We start from the raw sequence: 21,199 nt of genomic DNA, 5'->3' as shown, positions 1-21,199 counted from the left end.
ACACTCAGATATTTTGTGTCAATTCCAAAGCTGCTGTGACTAGAGAGACCTTCACTTTTTTTTTCTTTTTTTGATATACAAATATTTTGAAAAACTGTGACCCATGTAAATTAGAACCTTACTTCTAGGAGTCTGTGCTAAGAAAAAATCAGAAATTCAGATGAAGCTTTACCCAACACCACCACTCCCCTTCTCCACCCACCCCAGGATGTTTATCCTGACATTACTTATAAAACTGAAAAACTAGAAACAGCTTAAATGTTTAATATGGAGGGTCTGGTTAGATAAATTACAGTATATCCACAAGATGGATTACTAAGCAGCCATTGTAAATATTTATGAAGTGTTTAATGTTTACAAAGAGCTTTTAATGACGTGGCAGAACGATAGTGATCCTATGATAGGTGGAAAAAGAAAACTGTTATAGAACGGTACAACAGAATGCCAATCATGAAAAAAAAATGCATAAAAAAAGACAAAGAAGACATATGCCAAAATGTCAGAGTAGGTGGAGAAATATTATTGGGAGTTTAAAAACAAACAAACAAAAAAAACCTCTTTTATACTTTTGGTACTTTGTAAATGATTAACTAACTATGTACATGGGTTACTTCTATAGTCAAGAATAAAGTAAAAACTTTAAAAATGCTGTGTACGTGGTTTCCAGTTTTATTTTCTCCAATGGATGATTGCACATCAGCGAATCTTGAGTTACGCTAACTACTTAGGCCGGTCACGACACACACACGTACAGAGAGGTCACATGGGCTGTGCCGGGCTGGCTGTAGCAAATGTACATCAAGTTACACAGGTGGAATTTTTCAGGCTGGTTAAAATACACCACCGAATGATTGGACACGGTTGGGTCAGGCCGCCTCTCCCGCCTGCCACTGATGTTTGCAGAGGTCTGTGTGTTAGGCCAGTGAGTGGCGTCCTGCCGGCACACCACCCAGCCAGCGGGCCCCGGAGGGTGGAAAGTATATCTGCTCTGGGTCTGTTCTCATCTTCCCTGGCCTCGGGTTGGAGCTCCCAGCTCTCTGCTACCTCTTCCAAGCACTGGGTGTGCTCCAGCCAGGGGAGCGGATCCCCACACACCTGGAACAGACGCTGCAAAGGAAGAACCAAGAGCGGACAGACACAGTCCTGATGTGAGCCGCGCCCAGACACCGGAGGGGAGGAAGCGGGAGACATGATGACGACCACACACAAGCTCAGTCTTTCCAGATGGGCCCTCTGTGTCTCCACAGACACGTGGGCTACGCGGAGCCCTCCAGGGCCCAAACCCCTGGGAGAGGAAAGAACAGGGGGGACAGGACCGTCTGGGGCAGCCTCACAGCAGAGCTAGGAGAGCAGCTAGGGGAAGCGCCCAGCATGGCGCTGGACTGCTGAAAAGTCACAACTGTACACACCTGGGGATCATGCCCCTCTCCCAGTTCACTCGCACGGTGGGTGAGATACAGCTAGCTAGAAGTGGAGATAATACTTTTTTCAAGGGAGGACCTTTCCTGGTGGTTGGATAAACAGGGAGACAGACTCCTGGGTTCGGCATGCTCTGGGGAGGGCCATGCGACGGTGAGGGACTCCCTATTGCTACACTCTGTACAGGGCGGCTGGGCCCTTGGCGGCGGTCACGGGCTTGCCTTCAATCCCTTCTGCCTTGGAGAGCTCTTGGGCCCCGGTGAAATGGGGGCTCTGAAGACAAGAGGGTGGGAGGGGGTCCCCGTGGCCCCGGGGGCACCCGCGTCGGGGCTACATGACGCTGCACTGGGCGGCCCCGCAGCAATCCTTGATGAGCGCCAGCCCTGTCTTGGCCACCGTGGGCTTGCTAGGCGGGGGGTCTGCTTTCTTCTCTGCTCGGGAGCCTGCAGCAAGAGTGGGGGGCAGGGCGGGGAAACAGGAGAGAGGCAGAGGTGAGGTGAGGAGAGCCCTGACCGTCTGCAGCCCCAGGTCCCCCCCAACCCCAGCAGGCCCCGCCCCAAGGCCACACAGGTCAAGTCTGGGGAGCTGACATGCATTTTATACGGTCCTGGTGATTGTTCCCACCTCCCTGGAGGTCCAGCGGCTTTCAGGCCTTGGCTTCTAACTACAGCTTTTAGCCATTCTCCTATTCTGTTCTCCTCACCATTGTTATCTGCCAAGCCCAGCACTGGGTCTGTCATCCAAGAAGTATTTGACTGAGAAATAAGAAGTCACTTCAACCGGAGGGCTACCTTTCAGTTCTGGAAAATGCTCATGCATTATTGCTTCAGATACCCTCGCCTGTCATGCTCCGTCCTTGCTCCTTCTGGAATGCCTCCTAGATGTACGTTTAACCTTATTATTCTTATTATTCCATGTTTCATAACCTCCCTTTCACATTTCCCATCTGTTTGTCTCTTGGTGCTGCATTCTGGGGTAATTTTCTCAGCTCTGTCTTCCAATTATATGAATCCTCCCTTCAGCTGTGTCTTTGTGTTTAATCCATCGAGTTTCACTTCAGTGACAATAGTTTTTTGTTTTTTTGTTTTTTGCCACGCAGCTTGTGGAATTTCAGTTCTGCAGTCAGTGATTGAAGCTGGGCCCTTGGCAGTGACAAGACAAAGTCCTAACCCCTGGACCATCGGGGAATTCCTCAGACAGTAATTTTTTAGAAGGCTAATTCTTTGCTAATTTACCTCTTCTTTTTTTCACAGCATCTTACTATTTCATTTTGAGTATTATTCCTTCTTTTATCTCTTTAGTCATTATAAACACACTTATTATTTCTTAGATACTCTCTTGTTTCTGGTTCATGGGAGGACAGACATTTTCTTTTGTTGCATCTATGGACTCCTTTCACGGTGTTTCCATTCTTCATTGGTTTTAAATTTTTTATTGAGAGATCATCTGCATGGGAGCTGTTTTTAATCTGTGGGCTGTTATGGGAGCTGAGGGGTCTCTGTTGAGCAACTTTACATTTGCTTTGCTGGGGTTCCAGAGATTTCACTGGTTTTAGATTAGTTTTAATTTTTCAACTTGGGATTCCAGCCCACATGGATGATGTATATTTGGACCCAACACTTGCATGTGGTACAGGCTTGGTGTTTTGAATTCTGGCTGGAATTCTTTTTTCTATCCATAATCTTACACAGAAGACAAGTTTCCTTGCTTGTTTCCTTTTCCACACTGTTAGGTGGAGTTTTTCTAATTTGCCTTTCATGGAAGAGACAGTCTATTGAAGATGCTGGATTTAGGCAAAAACCATGTGCCTTGTGACTTTAGGGGCCTGAAAAAGGAAGGGCCCTTCTCTTTCTTTATTCCTTCACACAGTACAAATGTGTTTTCATGGAATATTATCAATGGATAGTTAGGGAAAAACTGGTTTGTGGCTTCAGCTGGTAGTGGCAGCTTTGGGTGGGGTTTTGTCTTCCTAACAAGACTGTCCGTCGCTCTTCCTCTGATAACAGCTCATGCCCTTATGGCTACAGGGGCGGGCAAGTGACCGGGATCCAGAAAATCACAATTTCCCAGCCCCTTCGATGGGCCTAGCAGGTGGGAACGTGATCCAAGAAAGGCTGGTCAGAATCTTACACATTTAAATACCAGTTGTTGCCTTGCTTCTGCTAAGTTATGGTCCTGGATTTCTAGCCCCAGGAAGGCCTGTGTAGGAGGAGGAAATGAAGCTAGCATGACAAGAGGTGCCAAGTGGATAACCAGAAAGAAAGCGAGGGTGTCCAGTCCCTGGAGCCCTGGCTCCCACTGCTCTTTTTCCAGCAAATCACCTTTTACTGCTAGGGCCAGTTTGAATTGGACACCCATTTCTTATAACTCAAAGTGGTCTCACTTGGCCAACAAGAAGGCAGTTCCTATCCAGCAGGACTTATCACTTTAATATGCTAATGGGTATTGGAAGCCTACAAAGAGTGGTCAAGTGCACAGCATTTCCCAAACTTACTTCACCCAGAACCCTTTTTGCTTTGAGTATCTTGTGAGGCTGGTATTCTGAGAAGCAAACTTCTGCCTTTGTTCCTCCAACTCCAACAGAGGCCAGAGCTTCCCGAGCCTTAGTTCCCACCTTCTTGCCTCAGTGGCCAACTCTATGAACTGTACCAAATCATATGAGCAAGGACTAGCTGCCAGCACTAGCCACACAGTTTGCAGGACTCAGTGCAAAATGAAAAGGCAGGGCCTCTTGTTGGAAAATTTGACTTCCAAGACAGCAATAGTAGGACATGAAAGCAAGCACAGTGCCCTTCTAGGTGTGGGTCCTTGGGCTTCCTCTCCCGTGAAGCTGCCCCTGCCTGCTGCCATCCTGTGCTCAAGTTTGATCTCTAGAAAGCATTTATGTTGCGTCCCCTTGGCTTCCAGACCTCATTTAAATTTCCTTTTCTCTCGGATGTGGGAGGAGAAGGAATAGTGTAGGCACTCACTGGCTGAAGATTTGGTTACTTTGTCTAGAGGTTTTAACTTGATTCTCAGAAAATCGGCCATTTCCTTATCTTCTTCTTGCTCCCTGTGGAGACAGATGTGTAAAGACAGGAAAGAACAGTAAGCCAGGAGAGCATCAAGGAACTAATAAAATGAGGCAAGAGTGTGGGATCACGTATCAGACTTTATGGATGGTGCGTGTATATTGCTGTGTTATATGTGGGTGGTACATATATGCTGATGTGTACTGTGTGTGACTGGTGCACATGTTATGTGCGGATGGCACATGTGAGTTACATGTGGGTGGTATATGTGTGTTATGTTTTGTGTGGGGGTGGTGGGCACATGTTGTTATGTGTGTACAGTGGGTGGGTGGGTGTGTGTTGTTTGATGAATCTATTCTGAAGCAGAAACACATATCAGTGATGGAGTAAATGCCCACGCCCGCTGGTGTGAGACCCTAGGGCAGAGGCAGGGGTGTTAGAGGACCCAGCCTCCCTACCAGAGATTTAGTGAGCTGGGCAATCCCTCTCCTGATCCTGCACCTTTAAGTTACCTTAGACAAAGAATGCAGCAGGTCTCAAAGGCAAGCCACCTCAGCTCTCCCAAGGGTCACCAGAAACAAAGCCAATGGTCCGAGCCTGGCTGAGCTGGGCAAAGTGCATCCTAGCAACCTTGGAGGACTCGGAAGGTCACAGAGAATTAAAGGGAAGTTGTCTTCTGGTTTGCAAGAGACCCGTTGAGCCTCTGCCCTGTGGATGACTCTCAAGATTTTGCTCCAGCACAAAAAAATTCAAGAATCAACACTGGCATCTTTCGTGCCCTCTGGTCCTCTGCAGAGACTTCAGGAGCACTGTGGCTCCAGGGCCCATGGCTGACCAGATCAACAGGGCAGGGGCATCTGCAAACAGGAGACCCCGAAGGCTAGGGAGGGGCATCAGAGGCCCCCAGGAGACAGGAAGGGAGAGAACAGAGCTGGGAAGTGGGGAGGGTGGATGAAGAAGCAAGTTAGGACAGAGGGCAGAGTTTCTGTAGAAACGAATTGAAGTTTCTGGAAAAGGTGCCTTGACGAGTTGGGAGAAAGTTCAGTAAAAAGAAGGTGTAGGAAGCTCTTCCGTGTGCTCTGTGATATAATTCCTCCCTGGTCACCTTCTCAGATGACATTCACTTAAGATCCACAGGCCTTTGCAAAACTTTTTGAAGCTGGATTTAAATTTCTCTTGAATAGGCCGTGGGGGCTTGGGCCAGAAGGATTCATCTGGATCTAGTGTTTGGGAAGCATTGGGCCAGGACACACCCGTTGCAAAGCTGTGAGTCTGGGAGCAGATGACGGGCTTTGGAAGGAAGCTGAGCTGCATTCTAACAGCCCAGCCCTGCCCAGGGGACACACTGCCCACTTACCTTAACCGCTCAACCTCGGCGTCGTCCACCAGGAAGTCTCTCTTCTGCACCAGTTTATGGATCTTCTGGATGAGCTCATCTTCTCTCTGCTTCTGCAACTTAGTTTTTTCTTTTTCTGGGAAGAAGAACACATTAGCAGAGACAGTTTGAGTGTAAATGAGTCCGAAGTGCCAGGGTTGGAATCCTGCCTTGACCATTTAACTTGCTGGATGAACCTGGGAAGGCAACTGGATTAGTTCAAGCTTCTGTTTCCTCCTCTGTAAAATACACAGTAGGCTTGAATGCAAGAATGTAGGGATCTTAGTAAACAACTTGGCACAGAGCTGGCCTGTGGTGGATGCTTGCTAAATGATATTGATGCTGCAAGGGGGTTCTGAAGAAGGACAAGGGGAGAAGGGCACAGGCAGGATGCAGGAGGTGACTTCTCTGTAGTGAGGCTTACCCAACCCGTCAGAGGAAAAGCACCCCTCGCTTTCCCAACCTGTTACAAATACCAAGGGCTAGAGCATCATAGCAGAGACAAAACAACGAGGGCTGGACATGAAGACTGAGACGACCAGGAGGGCAGAAACTTAACCCTGCACTGGCTCCCTCTGCTCAGACCCCCTCAGAAGATAAAACTCAGGGGGCAGCTTGTCCCTCTGCCAGTTCAAAGTGTCACTGACTATTTCCTCTAGATCTGGAGGCAGAACCAGAGACAAGGAGAATATAATATTTAGGTTAGAGAGAAAATCAGTTTCTTTCACTAATCAGAGGGGAGCAAGGAATTGGGATCTAGCAGCCCCTGTATTCCTGCTCATCACTGTGCTGATGATGGTAGTGGGTCCCGAAGTCTGATTCTGCAACTCACTCGTCAGCACCATAGAGCCTCCTTGCCCTCTGCAGGTGGATGAACCACAGTGCCCTTCGACTCAAGGAGTGATGTCACTGTCCTTTCCAAGTTACCAGCAGCAGCCTTCCAATACTCCCCTGTCCTCTGCCAGGCCCCAGATCTTACACCAGAGTCACGTGGCTATAAGTAGAATCCCCAGGAACTCACAAACCTCCCTCCTCAAGCTATTCATCCCCACTATCTTTTGCCACTTCAGGCATCTTCCAGTCTCCCCAGATACTCAGAGGCAGCCCTCTGCTCAGAGTCCTCAGCCCCTCCATAAACTCACAGGAGAGGCCACCTACTCAAAGCGGTCTATCCCAGTATCCCAGTTACTGACTCAGGTCTCCATACCACCAACCAGTGCTGTTCACCTGCTTGTGTGTATGAAGTACCCTTCTGGCCAGTATCTCTCACCTGCCTCCAGGTACTACCTACCTGCCTTAAGCCCCACCTGCCTACCTGCAGGCTCCACCCACCTACCTGTAGGCATCCCCATTTCCCTGCTGGTATCACCTGCCTGCAAGCATCACGCATCTGCTTCCAGGCACCACTCACCTATCTGCTGGTACCTATCTATCTACTTTGTATACTTCTACTTTTGTTTCCCGGCATCACCCACCTACTTGCCAACTTTATCCCCTGTTGGCATCACATATCTGATTCCTAGTATCTCCACAGGCTTGCCAATGTGACCCTCCAACTCGCTTCTCACCTCCTCCAGCACACCTCCTTAGCCCAGGCCACCATCGTCTCTCCCTGGACCATGCGTGGCCTCCTAACTGTAGACTAAGGTGGTCGGTAGACCTTATCACAACTGAGAGACCTCGCCATAGGATCACAATCCTGGCTTGATGCCCCAGCTCCTCCTCTTCTTAGCTGTGTGATTCTAGGCACATTCCTCAACCTCTCTGAGCATCCAGTCTCTCAACAGATAGTCATAAAGTTGTTGCAAATTTTAAGAGAGAGAAGTCAAAACCCCAGGCTCACCGCCTGGCACACAGTTAGTGTTCATGAACAGTCAGCTACTATTATCATAGGCTCTTATTCCACATCATCACTTTTGCTTTCACGATTAAAGGCTCTCTAGATCACACATTTACCAAACCAGGTACAAAAGAAATAAATGCTTACTGAAGGAAAAGCAAGTCTCACGGCATAAGAAGCAGGCAAAAGTAAGTGCTTAATAAATGGCAACAATTATCATTGTATTACCATGTATTATATTTTCATTTAATCTGGGTTTCTCAACCTTGGCACTACCGACATTTGAGACTGGACCATTCTCTGTCCTGGGGGCTGTCCGGAGCACTGTAGGATGCTGAGCAGCACCCCTGACCTCCGCTCACTAGATGCCAGGAGCAGCCCCCTCTCCTAGTGGTGACCACCAACTGGGTTTCCTAACAAGGCCAATATCCTCTGCGGAGCAAAACACCCTGGCTGATAATTACTAATTGAGAATTACTAGTTGAATTCTTTCCAACAACTCTATGAGGGAGACACCATTTTTATTCTGTTTTTTTTTTTTTTTGACACTATTTTTATGTCCAAGGGAAGGGTACCATGGCCTCCACAGCCAAGTCTAAGGATCCCCAGCCCACAGGGGCTGGCGGTGGCAGGGGAGGGGGGTGAGACGTCTTAGCCTGTCCCTGAGAAGCCCTGAGGGTGTGGAGGGCCCCAGGTGTTCTTTCTCGTCATGTGTGTGTGAAGTCACTTCAGTTGTGTCTGACTCTTTGCGACCCCAGGGACTGTAGCCCGCCAGGCTCCTCTGTGCATAGGATTCTCCAGGCAAGAGTACTGGAGTGGGATGCTATTTCCTTCTCCAGGGGATCTTCCCAACCCAGGAATCGAACTCGATGGGCAGGCGGGTTCTTTACCACTAGCGCCACCTGCCTGGTAGCTCAGACAGCAAAGAATCTGCCTGAAATGCAGTTGGATCTCTGGGTCCAGAGATTCCCTGGGGGAAGAAATGGCAACCCACTCCAGTATTCTTGCCTGGAGAATCCCTTGGACCGAGGAACCGGGCGGGCTACAGTCCCTGGGGTCGCTAAGAGTCAGATATGACTGAGTGACTTTGTCTCATCATAGTCTGCTGAATTGTTTTCTGACCCTCGCAGAAGAAGCATGATTTTCTTGGCCTCTGAGTCCTCTCTTTACTTGTTATTTTTATTGCTGTGCTGCTGGGAGCATTGGGTTGTTTCTTCCTAAACCCACCTAAGTCCATCTAGAAACCAGGCACTGGTCCAGGGAATACACAGAAATGCTCTTCGCAACAAGGAGTCAGAGGACACAGTGGGGAGAGGTGACCAGCAAGGCAGGAGAGGGAACTTTACTATCTGCGTTTCTTCAGGGAAGTGATTGGGAAGATGCGGTTTCTTAGGAGAAATCAGTGGGGGTCGGGGGAGGACCTGGGCTCTGTTGCTAAGTGACCCACTAACCTTGTGTGTTTCTCTGCTGAACCACCGATGGCATTTTAAGCAGAACACGTCCTTCAGCGGGGACTGTCCCTTCCATGCAGCTTTAGCATTCCTGGTTTCTGCCCATTGAGTGTCAGGACTGATCTGATGTTTATTTAAACTTTTTTTTGAGTGAATTTTGGTATTCTAAATATTGCATGAAAATATGATTGCTGAATTTCTCTCGTTTCAGCTGAGCGCCTTTTTCTTCTCACCCTAATCCCAGTCCTGGTCAGTGATACAGCCTAGGTATTGTGTCCACCAAAGACTCCCATCTTCCACCCATTTCCCACCCATGCACTAGAGGCTGCCAAGGCCCCCAGTGAAGCCCCTCTGGCCTGGGGAGGCCTTGGCTGGCCACACCCTTGTGTCTCCTTTGCCCCAGTGCCACCCATGTGTCCTGCTGAGCTAAGAGTGGGCTATGGAAATTCTTCCTCTTAAGAGAGAGACATCAACCCATGCTGGGCCCATCATAGTCCCCTGGGAAGCTGAAAATTGGGATATAGAGTCGGGCTCTTGGGTGGGAAAATCATGGAAGGGAGATGAAGTTGTAACCGAGCAGGGACCCTCTGGGGCCTTCTTGGGACAGACACCACCCGCCCCACCAACCCACATCCTCTGCTTCAGCTCCTATCTGAAATCCCCTAGATAACAGTATCTGATACACATTTCCTGAGTTGTTTTACAGAGGCTAACCACCACCCCTCTACCAAATGGGACATGTTAACTACTTGATGGACATGAGCCTGTAGCCCCCAGGCCTCCTGGAGCCTAAAGATTGACAGTGTTAACCCCTGGGACACTGCCCAGTGATCTCACCATCAGCCAATCAGAGAATTATGCACCAGCCGATCACAGACCCTGGGATGCCCCTCGCTCACCTGGGCTTCAAGAATGCTTTGCTGAAACCCAACGGGGAGCTCTGGTATTCTGAGCACTAGCTGTCCTGCACTCCTTGCTTGTCCCTGCAGTAAACACTGCACTTTCCTTCCCCACCACCAGGTGTCAGCAGGCTGGCTTTACTGCACAGGGGCAAGTGGGACCCATGTGTGGTTTGGGAACAGTGGCCTTGCTTGGCTCATGTGCTGGAGGGAAGACATGGAACAAGCTCCAAAATGGACAGTGAGAGACAGCAGGGGCACAAAATATTCCACGGCTTTCCTGATCCTGGTTCTGAACCCTTGTGAGGCTGGGCTGAGCTTTCTGCCTATATTAGGATAAACAGTACTCCTGCTGTTGTTCAGTCGCCCAGTCGTATCTGATTCTTTGCAACCCCATGGGCTGCAGCAGGCCAGGCCTCTCTGTCCCTCATCATCTCCCAAGGTTTGCCCAAGTTCATGCCCATTGCATCGGTGATGCCATCCAGCCATCTCATCCTCTGAAGCCCTCTTCTCCTTTTGGCCACCCCTGATTTTATTTGGAAATACCCTACTTGGGAATAGGGTTTTTGTGGATGTAGTTAGTTAAGATGAGGTCATACTCATTCAGATGAGCCCTTAATCCAATAATTTCTGTTCTTATGAGAAGAGATGGGGACTTTCCTGGTGGGCCAGTGGCTAAGACTCTGCCCTCCCAGTGCAGGGGACCCAGGTTCCATCCCTGGTTGGGGAACTAGGTCCCACATGCCACAACAAAGATGGAAGGTCCTGCGTGCTACAACGAAGACCTGGTGCAGCCAAAATAATTTTTTTTTAAGAGGAGATGACACAGAGATACACAAAGAGAGAAGGGCCCTGACAGAGGCAGAGACTGGAATAAGGCAGCTACAAGCCACGGAGCGAGGATTGATGGAAACCATCAGAAGCTGAAGACGCAAAGAGGGACTCTCTTCTCCAGCCCCCAGCGGCAGGATCCTAGTCCTAAAGTTCTATTGTTTTGAAGTAACCAGGAAGGGTTAATTATGACTCCCTGCTGAATCTGTTCTTAGCCCTTTAACCCTCATTTGCGCTTTTTTTATTATCAGCATACATAATGGCTTGCCTCAGGGAACCCTGCTGCCTCTGCCGATCTGTTAAACTAAAATAACCCCATCCACCTGTAGATGGCAGAAAGAAAGAAATTAACACACCGCTCCCCGCCTGAGGTTTGCCATTCTAGGAGATAGTTGTAGGAATTAAATGGTCTTTTTGTTTCCTCACCTCCCCCCCATCTCTGATCCATAAAAGAACCTGACATCCAGGCCCCACACGATGGTTATTTTGAGACACCAGCCTGCCATCGTCTCTGTCAGCCGGCTACCAAATAAAGTCCCTTCCCTGTCTTAACACCTTGTCTCGGATTTACTGGCCTATCATGCGGCAAGTAGAGTGAACTTGGACTCCATGTCATCCTAACAATCGATTTTAGAACATTTTAATTGCCTCAAGAAGAAGCCCCACAGCCAGAGCTGTCACTTCCCCTTTTCTTACATTCTATTTATTTATTATCATTATTTATTTTGGGGGGCCGTGCCACATAGCATGTGGGATCTTAGTTTTCCAACCAGAGATCAAAGTCACGCCCCCTGCATTGGATGCCAGGAGTCTTAATCACTGGGCCACCAAGGAAGTCCCGTCACCCCCTTTCAGTTAGGGCTGGCTACTCACTTATGTCCTCTCAGGGCCTGCACAGTGCCTGGCATTCAGTGAAAGTGGCCGTCACTCAGTCACGTCCAGCTCTTTGCGACCCCGTGGACTGCAGCCCGTCAGGGTCCTCTGTCCATAGGATTCTCCAGGCAAGAATACTGGAGTGGGTTGCCATGCCCTTCTCCAGGGGATCTCGCACCGTAGGCAGACTCTTTACCTTCTGAGCCACCAGGGAAGCCTTAGTAGTTGCTCATTAAAGCAATGATGCCAGAAGATTCTATAATCATTGCACACACTCCTCCTAGAATAAAGTATGTTTGCTATCTTATGTCATCTCAGGGCATATCCACAACAACCGTGTACATGCCTCATGGTTTGTTTCATTTTGCAGACAAAGAATTTAAGGCTCAGGAAATCAAGGCGCTCAGTGAAGGTCATTTAGCTGGCAATCCTGGCTTCAAACCCAAATCTCTGGATTTTAAAGTATTTCTCAGGCGGCAATTTGCCTACCTCCCTGGCCAGGGGATATCTGGCAACATCTGGAGACATTTTGAGAGACTTTACAGCATTATAAAATCCAAAAATTGTTAGATCAAACTGTAAGTTGGGGATTGTCTGTATGTTGAGAAGTGTAAGTGCCCCCAGAGGCATCTAACCCAGCTTGGATGGGCAAGGAAGGCATTCTTTGGGAAATGGGTCAAAGAAGCTATGACCTGAAGGATGAGAGGGATGTGTTAGGTTGATGACATGCTGTGCTGTGCTTAGGCACTCAGTACTGTCCAACTCTTTGTGACCCCAGGGATTGTAGCCCACCAGGCCCCTTTATCCATGGGATTCTCCAGGCAAGAATACTGGAGTGGGGTTGCCATGCCCTCTTCCAGGGGATCTTCCCAATCCAGGGGTTGAACCCAGGTCTCTCACACTGCAGGCAGATTGTTTACCGTCTGAGCCACCAGGAAGCTCAGATTAATGATAACAATAATAATAATAATATGTGTGTGCTAAATTGCTTCAGTTGTGTCCAAATCAGGTGCAACTCTATGGACTGCAGCCTGCCAGGTTCCTCTGTTCATGGGATTCTCAAAAATACTTGAGTGGGTGGCTGTGCCCTCCTCCAGGGGACCTTCCCGGCCCAGGGATCGAACCTGCATCTCTTGGGTCTTCTGCATTGGCAGGTGGGTCCTTTACCACTAGTGCCATGTGGGAAGCCCAATAACAATAGTGCTAATTTGTTAAGCACTTAAATAGGATGTTGTTGTTGTTTAGTCGCTAAGTCATGTCTGACTCTTTGAGACCCCATGGACTGTAGCCTGCTAGGTCTTCTGTCAGTGGGATTTTCTAGACAAGAATATTGGAATGGGTTGCCATTTCCTTCTCCAGGGGATCTTTCTGACCCATGGATCGAACCCAAGTCTCCTGCTTGGCAGGCAGATTCTTTACCACCGAGCCACCTTGGACGCCTGCTAAGCACTTTACATGTTTTATCCCCTTTGTCAATCTCACAACAATCCTCTGAGACAGACAGTATGATTGTCCCAGATTAGAGACGAAGAAACTGCGTTGTAGTGAAATAACTTGCCCAAGGACACATGATTCATAAGTGACAGAGGTAGGTTTGACTCCAAAATCAGAGCTTGTAACCATCACACTCTACCTATTCCCTAACAGGATAATAAGAATAATCATTGCTAATATTTGCTGGACTCTTTGGACCAGCCATCAAGCTAAGCACGTGGTTTGCATCGTTTCATTCATCACAATGAGATTTATACCCAATGAATTAGGTACTATTACTATTCCTACCCCATTTTCAGAGGAGGCGAGACTGAGTCTCAGAGAAATAACATGACTTGCCCAAGGCCAAGGAGGTGGGCAGAATTAGGACTTGAATGAGGTCTGCCTCGTGTGGAGTTGGTTGAGCCACGCGATCGGGAGCCCTGAGTTGCAAGAATGAGGCTGCGCTAGGGCCTTCCAGACAGGGACTCTGAGCAGCTGTCTGGCGGAGGTGGGGTCCCCATGGTTACCTGGGATGGCGACCAAGTTCTGCAGCTCCTGCTTCAAGTCCATGATGTCGTTGCAGAGTTGGATGTCATCCATCCTGGGGAGAGAGGACACCGCATGACCACAGGTTACATCGACAGAACATTCTACATCCTGAGCACCACCCCAGATTCAAACAAAGAGGACTGGTGGGAGGGCTTTGTCCTCTGTAGAGATCACACAGGCTCTTTAGAAGTCTTCCATCAAAAGTAACAAGACAAAAACTGCCCGTTCTCCCACGACTCAGGAATGATCACAGTTAATAACACCTTGATAGAGTCCCTTCCAGTCTTCGGGTGCCTGGTTTTGTTGGCTTACGTGAGCGCCTTCATGTCGTGGGGTCAGTGTATTCCTTTTTCAGCTATGTGAAAAGCTTTTAAACATCACAGAAATCAACAGACAGAAAATGTTCCCCTATCCTTTGGAGAAAGCCATTGGCAAGGATTTCTTATCTGTTCCTCTAGATTAAAAAAAATGTTTACTCTTTTATTACCAAATACAACATCGCTCACGTACAAACGCATTTTGCAATTAACTATTTTTGTGTTGCTCATATTACTGTGTCAGGACATGCATAGCTCCTCATTTTTAATGACTGCATAGTATTCTGATATATTGATAAACAGTAATTTATTTAACCACTGTCCCCCATTCACAGACATTAGACTTATTTCCAGGTATATTCTAGGATAGATTACTAGAAATAAAGGAATTCCTAGCAAATTAATTTCTAGAAATGCAGTTGGAGGGTTAAGTGACACGAACCCTTAGTTTGATAGGGATTTCCAAATTGAACTCCAAAGGGACTCTGCATGATATTCCCAGCAATAGTGTAAAAAGAAGATCACCCCTATAACCTCAGCAGTTGGGCTGCACACACAATTTTGCATTATGGAGTCTAGTTTCCTGTCTGTGTATTGCAGTATTAGCTCATCTTACTGTAAATGATGTTTGTAACGGCTGCCTGGAATTCTACCAAGCAGATTTAGCAGGGTGGTTTCAACTATGCCCTTAATCTTGATTACTTAAGATTTTTTTTTTTTTCAGGTTGCTTGTATTTTAGCCACTGTAGGATTAACCTAAGGCTTTTCTTTCATGTTGGATTATTTGGGGTGGGAGCTACTGATTCTCAGTAGAACACTGAATCCAAAGGGTATGACATGTCTATGACCCGAGACATATTTTCAAGCAGCTTCCCCACTGGGTGTGTTGTGTGCCTTCATTCTGCATGTCTTTATTGAGCATTTACTGTGTTCGCCACTGTCATAGGCTTCAAGGATGTACCAGCCTCCCCTGCTTTCATTACTGAAATTTAATCTGGGGAGACAGAGGGTAAACACAAATACAATAAAACATCAGATGCTCCAAAGAAGAGTGAAGCAGGTGGTGGGATGGAGTGGACTGGTTTGCCACATCAACCTTCTGTCCCAGGAAGAGATAGAGAGAAGCATGAATATTCTCAAAGGGTTCATCTGAGTCCACACAGCAAGCATAGGTGGGACCAGAAGTAGAAATCGACTTATCCAAGTTCACTGATCTTTCAGCTTCCTTCTGGGTATCTTTGTCAAGAACTTGATCTCCATTCAGAAGCGCCATCCTCAGACCAGCTTGGGGGCCCCTGCCCTTCGCTGGCCAAGAATGGCCCAGATGACCCATTCCAACCACACCATCCCAGCTTTCAGGACAAGTGGCAGGAAATGTCTCACTTTAGCCTCCATCTCCTGCTCCTGTCGCCAGAGGCACTCCAAGCGACTGTCAGATCCTGCCCTGGAATGTCCTAGCAGGTGGCAGCTGCCATGAGTGAGCATGGGGGCTTCGCCAGAAGGGTACAGGCTGTTTCCCTGGGTTCCTATCTGTGCTGTTCCAACCAGAGGTACTCCAGAATCCTTCTTTACATGGAGCATGGCAGTCGGGCTAAATCAGTGGTTTATTTATTTTTTTTTAAGGGGAACAGTTCACAGGTGTTGACTGTCTATTAAGAAGGGGCGTGGGCAGCACAGCCATCTGACAGTGGATTCTGATGACAATTCTCTGTTCCTTGCTTGTGGCAATAAGCCCAGGTATGACCTTTTTTTTTTCTTTTGGTCTTTGGAGTCTGAATGTGGTCTGATCAGATTTTTGATTACTTTATCTTAATTGGAGGATAATTACTAAATTGTGATGTTTTTTGCCATACATCAACATGAATTTGCCACAGGATTACATGTGTCCCCCCCATCCTGAACCCCCCCTCCCACCTCCCTCCCCACCCCATCCCTCTGGGTGGTCCCAGAGCACCAGCTCTGCATGCTGGGCTTCATGTATTAAACTCGCACTGGTCATCTATTTTACATATGGTAATATACACATTTCAATGCTATTCTCTCACATCACCCCAGCCTTGCCTTCTCCCACTGAGTCCAAAAGTCTGTCCTTTACATATGTGTCTCCTTTGCTGCCCTGCACAAAGGATTATTGGTACTGTCTTTCTAAATTCCACACATATGCGTTAATATACAGTATTTGTCTTTCTCTTTCTGACTTCTGTATAATAAGCTCCAGGTTCATCCACCTCATTAGAACTGACTCGAATGCGTTCCTTTTTATAACTGAGCAATATGCCATTGTGTATATCAATGGTTCTTAATGGTTCTTTTGGTCTCTAGGGGCATCTGGCAATGTCTGGAGACTTATTTGCTGTTATCACTGGGTGTGCGTGGAGACTGCTACTGGGTCTAGCGGGTAGAATCCAGGGATGTTGTGAAACATCCCGCCGCCTCAGTAGAGAATTATCTGGTTCAAAATGCCAATCATGAAGTTGAGAAATCTCGGGTTGTAACCATAGAATTGACATAGGTATCTGATGGATAAATTTTGACAGACGAGAGAAGGAGAGATGGTGAAAGGAACAAAGAGCAACAGGTAATGATAGAAGCACGGTTTCCCTGGTGGCTCAGCCATGATAAAGAACCCGCCTGCCATTGTAGGAGATGCAGATTTGATCCCTGGGTCAGGAAGATCCCCTAGAGAAGGAAAAGGCAATCTGCTCCAGTATTCCTTTTTTTTTTTAAATTGAAGAATAACTGCCTTACAGAATTTTGTTTTCTGTCAAACCTCAACATGAATCAGCCATAGGTATACATATATCTCCTCCTCTTGAACCTCCCTCCCATCTCCCTTCCCATCCCACCCTTCTAGGTTGATACAGAGCCCCTGTTTTGAGTTTCCTGAGCCATACAGCAAATTCCTGTTGGCTATCTATTTTACATATGGTAATGTAATGAAATTGAAAGATGCTTACTCCTTGGAAGGAAAGTTATGACCGACCTAGATAGCATATTAAAAAGCAGAGACATTACTTTGCCAACAAAGGTCCGTCTAGTCAAGGCTATGGTGTTTCCAGTGGTCATGTATGGATGTGAGAGTTGGACTGTGAAGAAAGCTGGGCACCGAAGAATTGATGCTTTTGAACTGTGGTGCTGGAGAAGACTCTTGAGAGTCCCTTGGACTGCAAGGAGATCCAACCAGCCCACCCTAAAGGAGATCAGTCCTGGGTGTTCATTGGAAGGACTGCTGCTGAAGCTGAAACTCCAGTACTTTGGACATTTCCTGTGAAGAGTTGACTCATTGGAAAAGACTCTGATGCTGGGAGGGATTGGGGGAAGGAGAAGGGGACGACAGAGGATGAGATGGCTGGATGGCATCACTGACTCGATGGACAAGAGTTTGAGTGGACTCCGGGAGTTGGTGATGGACAGGGAGGCCTGGCGTGCTGCAATTCATGGGGTCACAAAGAGTTGGACACAACTGAGCGACTGAACTGAACTGAACTGAGCTTCCATGTTACTCTTCCCATACATCTCACCCTTCTCTCCCCTCTCCCCATGTCCATAAGTCTATTCTCTATGTCTGTTTCTCCACTGCTGCCCTGTAAATATATTCTTCAGTACCATTTTTCTATATTCCATATATGTGTGTTAGAATACGATATTTATCTTTCTCTTTCTGATTCACTTCGCTCTGTGTAATAGGTTCTAGGTTCATTCACCTCATCAGAACTGACTCATATGCATTCCTTTTATGGCTGAGTAATATTCCATTGTGTATATGGACCACAACTTCTTTATCCATTCATCTGTTGATGGGCGTCTAGGTTGCTTCCGTGTTCTAGCTATTGTAAACAGTGCTGCAATGAACAATGGGATACAGGTGTCTTTTTTCAACCCTGATTTCCTCAGGGTATATGCCTATAAGTGGGATTGCTGAGTCATATTGTGGTTTTAGTCCTAGTTTTTAAAGGAATCTCCATACCATCTTCCATAGTGGCTGTATCAGTTTACATTCCCACCAACAAGGCAAAAGCATTCCTTCTCCACACCCTCTCCAGCATTTATTGTTTGTAGACTTTTTGATGATGGCCATTCTGACCAATGTGAGGTGATATCTCATGGTGGTTTTGATTTGCATTTCTCTAATAATGAGCGATGTTGAGCATCTTTTCATATGTTTTTTAGCCATCTGCTTCAGTATTCTTGCCTGGGAAATCCCATGGACAAAGGAACCTACAGTCCATGGGGTTGCAAAAGAGTCAGCCATGACTTAGCCATTAGCAACAACAATGTTTGAAGCAAGAGCATTGGCACCAGACATCTCTAGCTCAAAGGGGCTGAGTGCCAGAGGTTTTTCTCACTTTCCTCATCTTTGAAATACGAATTGTAATAGTACAGCTGTCCAGGATTACTATGCAGGTCAGGCACTGAGCCTGGGCCTGGGCTGTACATAGTACAATGCTCAGTAAACGCTATCTGTCACTGTTAATAGCTGTTAGAAAGAGGCAGGAGGGAAAAGAAAGAGAAAATGATGCTGGACAAGCAGTTATTTGACAAATGGAGCCCACAGCTTCAAACTTCTTAAAAAACAAACCTATTTTGATTATATTCCTCTCTATAAAAAATTTAAAATAAAATTTTTGTTGATGTTTGACAGAAAACAACAAAATTCTGTTAAGCAAGCATCCTTCAATTAAAAAATAAATAAAGTGGAAAAAGAAGAGGAGGAAAATATTTTTTTAAATAGAATTCTTATCTGGTTGCTGGGCAGATTCCTGATCACTGTAGAAATTTTGAAAAATATAAACGAGGACAAATAAGGAAACTAAACTTACACATAACCTCGATCCACACACACAGAGGCCACTGTTCCACCCTGAGTGCTGTGGTGGGCTTCACACCAGCCTTTTGCCTTCACGTAACCCAGGTCTGGGGGATTTGCACTGGGGGGTGCCCTTCACCCTTCATCCATTTCAAACCTGCACTTAGCATAGTTTTGAGTCCTCCTAAGTCTATCCAAACCCCCAACACCTTAACAAACAAGGTGAAATTCTTGGGAAGCTCTCACAGGCAGACATGCATCAGAACCCCATGAAGGAGAGGAAATGGCAACCCACTCCAGTATTCTTGCCTGAGAATCCCATGGACAGAGGAGCCTGGCAGGCCATGGTCCATAGGGTCGCAAAGAGTCAGACATGACTGAAGTGACTAAGCACGATCTCATTTCAAAGCAGAAACAGACATAGACATAGAGAACAAACGTACGGATCCCAAACAGGGAGGGGTGGGATGAACTGGAAGACTGAAATTGACATATACACTACTGATGCCACGTATGAAACAGACACCTGAGGGGGTACTTCTCTGGTGACTCAGCGGTGAAGAATCTGCCAGCCAGTGCAGGCGAGTTGGGTTCCCTATATGACAGTAGCCACTTGCACGAGTTGTCTTAACAGGGAGTCCTGGTAAGGAGTGCAGAACTAACAAGCTACCACCAACCAGAAGCATTTGGGAAAGGTCAAAGGAAAGCGGAGACACCAGTCCATGTGTCCTACCAACTTCCCAGAATCCTCCTCTCTGGAATCCAACTTGGGTGAACAATGCGTGCACCACCAACAAGGACCCCAAGTCAGTTTCAGAGACAACCCAGAAGCTAACTCCATCACCATAAAACCCAAGACTGTAAGCCACGTGGCAGAGGAGTTCTCCTGGGTTCCCTCACTCTGCTGCTTTCTGCCTGGGCGCCCCTTCCCAGTGAAGTCTTTCCTGGTGGCTCAGACGGTCAAGAATCCGACTGCAGTGTGGGACACCTGGGTTCGATCTCTGGATTGGGAAGATCCCCTGGAGGAGGGCATGGCAACTCACTCCAGTATTCTTGCCTGGAGAATCCCATGGGCTGAGGAGCCTGGTGGGCTACAGTCCATGGGGTCGCAAAGAGGCAGGCATGACTGCGTGACAAAGCACGGCACAGTGTCTCCTCACGCAGTTCATTTCCAAGCGTCAGACAAGAGCCACTTTCTGGCCCTAGAAGGGGTCCATCTTCCTAAAACAATGTGAGTCTTGAGTGCTAACCTCTCATACTCCTGAAGCTGCTACAGCCACTGTGGTGAGGGTGGCACGGGGGGAGCAAGGAAAGAGACGGATCCTTGATGACATCCTTGAGCCACCAACACCTAGTTAATTGAGGACACTATTAATCAGATGTTCTGATTACTCGTAGCTGAAGACACCATCACCAATACATATACGTGGACATGTGCATTTCTAATTAAAATAGGACCAAAATAAACAGGCATATACCCTGCTCATTGTGGGCATTACATCATGTCGATTGTCCAATGTCATCAAATAATATTATTCAAAACGCATTTAACCAGTTCTTGCAAAGCACTTTTGAAGCTTGGCTGGAACTTTGAATAAGCCCCATTAGTCCAGTTCTCTGCCGGAATAGTGCTGAACCGTGGAAATGGAACTCTGCTTGTTCTAGAGAGAGAGATGTCATTTCTCAGAACCTGATTGATGGAGGAAGGAAAAGAAAGTCAGCCCGTGTCATCATGCATCTCAACCTTTCATGTTGGGACAATGGAGAAAATTGGTCATTTTACCAGCTCTGGGCGTGGAGAGGTGCATAGGCTCTGTCAGAAAAATAGTGCTGCTGCTTTACAAAATCTCTCTGCAGATGACATGGTCTGGAGCCTAATGGAAACCCAGCAGAGAGCAAGATGTGAAGGCAGAGGCAGACTGACAGAGGAAAGGGTTGACTTTTTAAGGGAGTATTTTCTTGGCTTCTTCCTGGGGCTTCTGTAGTGGCTCAGATGGTAAAGAATCTCCCTACAATATGGGAGACCTGGGTTCGATCCCTGCATCAGGAAGATCCCCTGGAGAAGGCTATCCGCTTCACTATTCTTCCCTGGAGAATCACATGGACAGAGAGGCCTGGCAGGCTACAGTCTATGGGATCGCAAAGAGTCAGACATGAGTGAGCAACTCACACAACACTCTGTAAGTTGTGGATGCAGTGGACACCTTGGGATGGGTAAGAAGAAATAACATCTGGGATGTGGAGCCCTATCATTAACCTCCTCCATGACTAAAGCGAAAACTCTGGTTTTCTATACACACTACACTTGTGACTCCAAATGCGTGGGTTTTCTCACACAAAGCAATTCTCCA

At 47.3% G+C, this 21,199-nt stretch overlaps 1 protein-coding gene across 1 annotated transcript in view; it reads right to left on the bottom strand.

The window, feature by feature from the left end:
- Nucleotides 1-646: 646 nt before the first annotated feature.
- The window catches only part of BMERB1 (bMERB domain containing 1), a 149,059-nt gene continuing 128,506 nt past the window's right edge, over nt 647-21,199 (bottom strand). The window contains exons 3-6 of the mRNA XM_027961200.3: nt 13,703-13,776; nt 5,788-5,902; nt 4,389-4,471; nt 647-1,862 (exon numbers count right to left, since the gene is read on the bottom strand). Coding sequence (XP_027817001.1) covers nt 1,750-1,862; nt 4,389-4,471; nt 5,788-5,902; nt 13,703-13,776 — 385 coding nt within the window. The 3' untranslated portion in view covers nt 647-1,749. The remainder of the gene's footprint in view (nt 1,863-4,388; nt 4,472-5,787; nt 5,903-13,702; nt 13,777-21,199) is intronic.

The sequence above is a fragment of the Ovis aries genome, chromosome 24 (assembly GCF_016772045.2).
Source record: "Ovis aries strain OAR_USU_Benz2616 breed Rambouillet chromosome 24, ARS-UI_Ramb_v3.0, whole genome shotgun sequence".
NCBI lineage: Eukaryota > Metazoa > Chordata > Mammalia > Artiodactyla > Bovidae > Ovis > Ovis aries.
The sequence above is the reverse complement of the archived record's forward strand: the minus strand, read 5'-3'. Positions and strand labels throughout refer to the sequence as shown.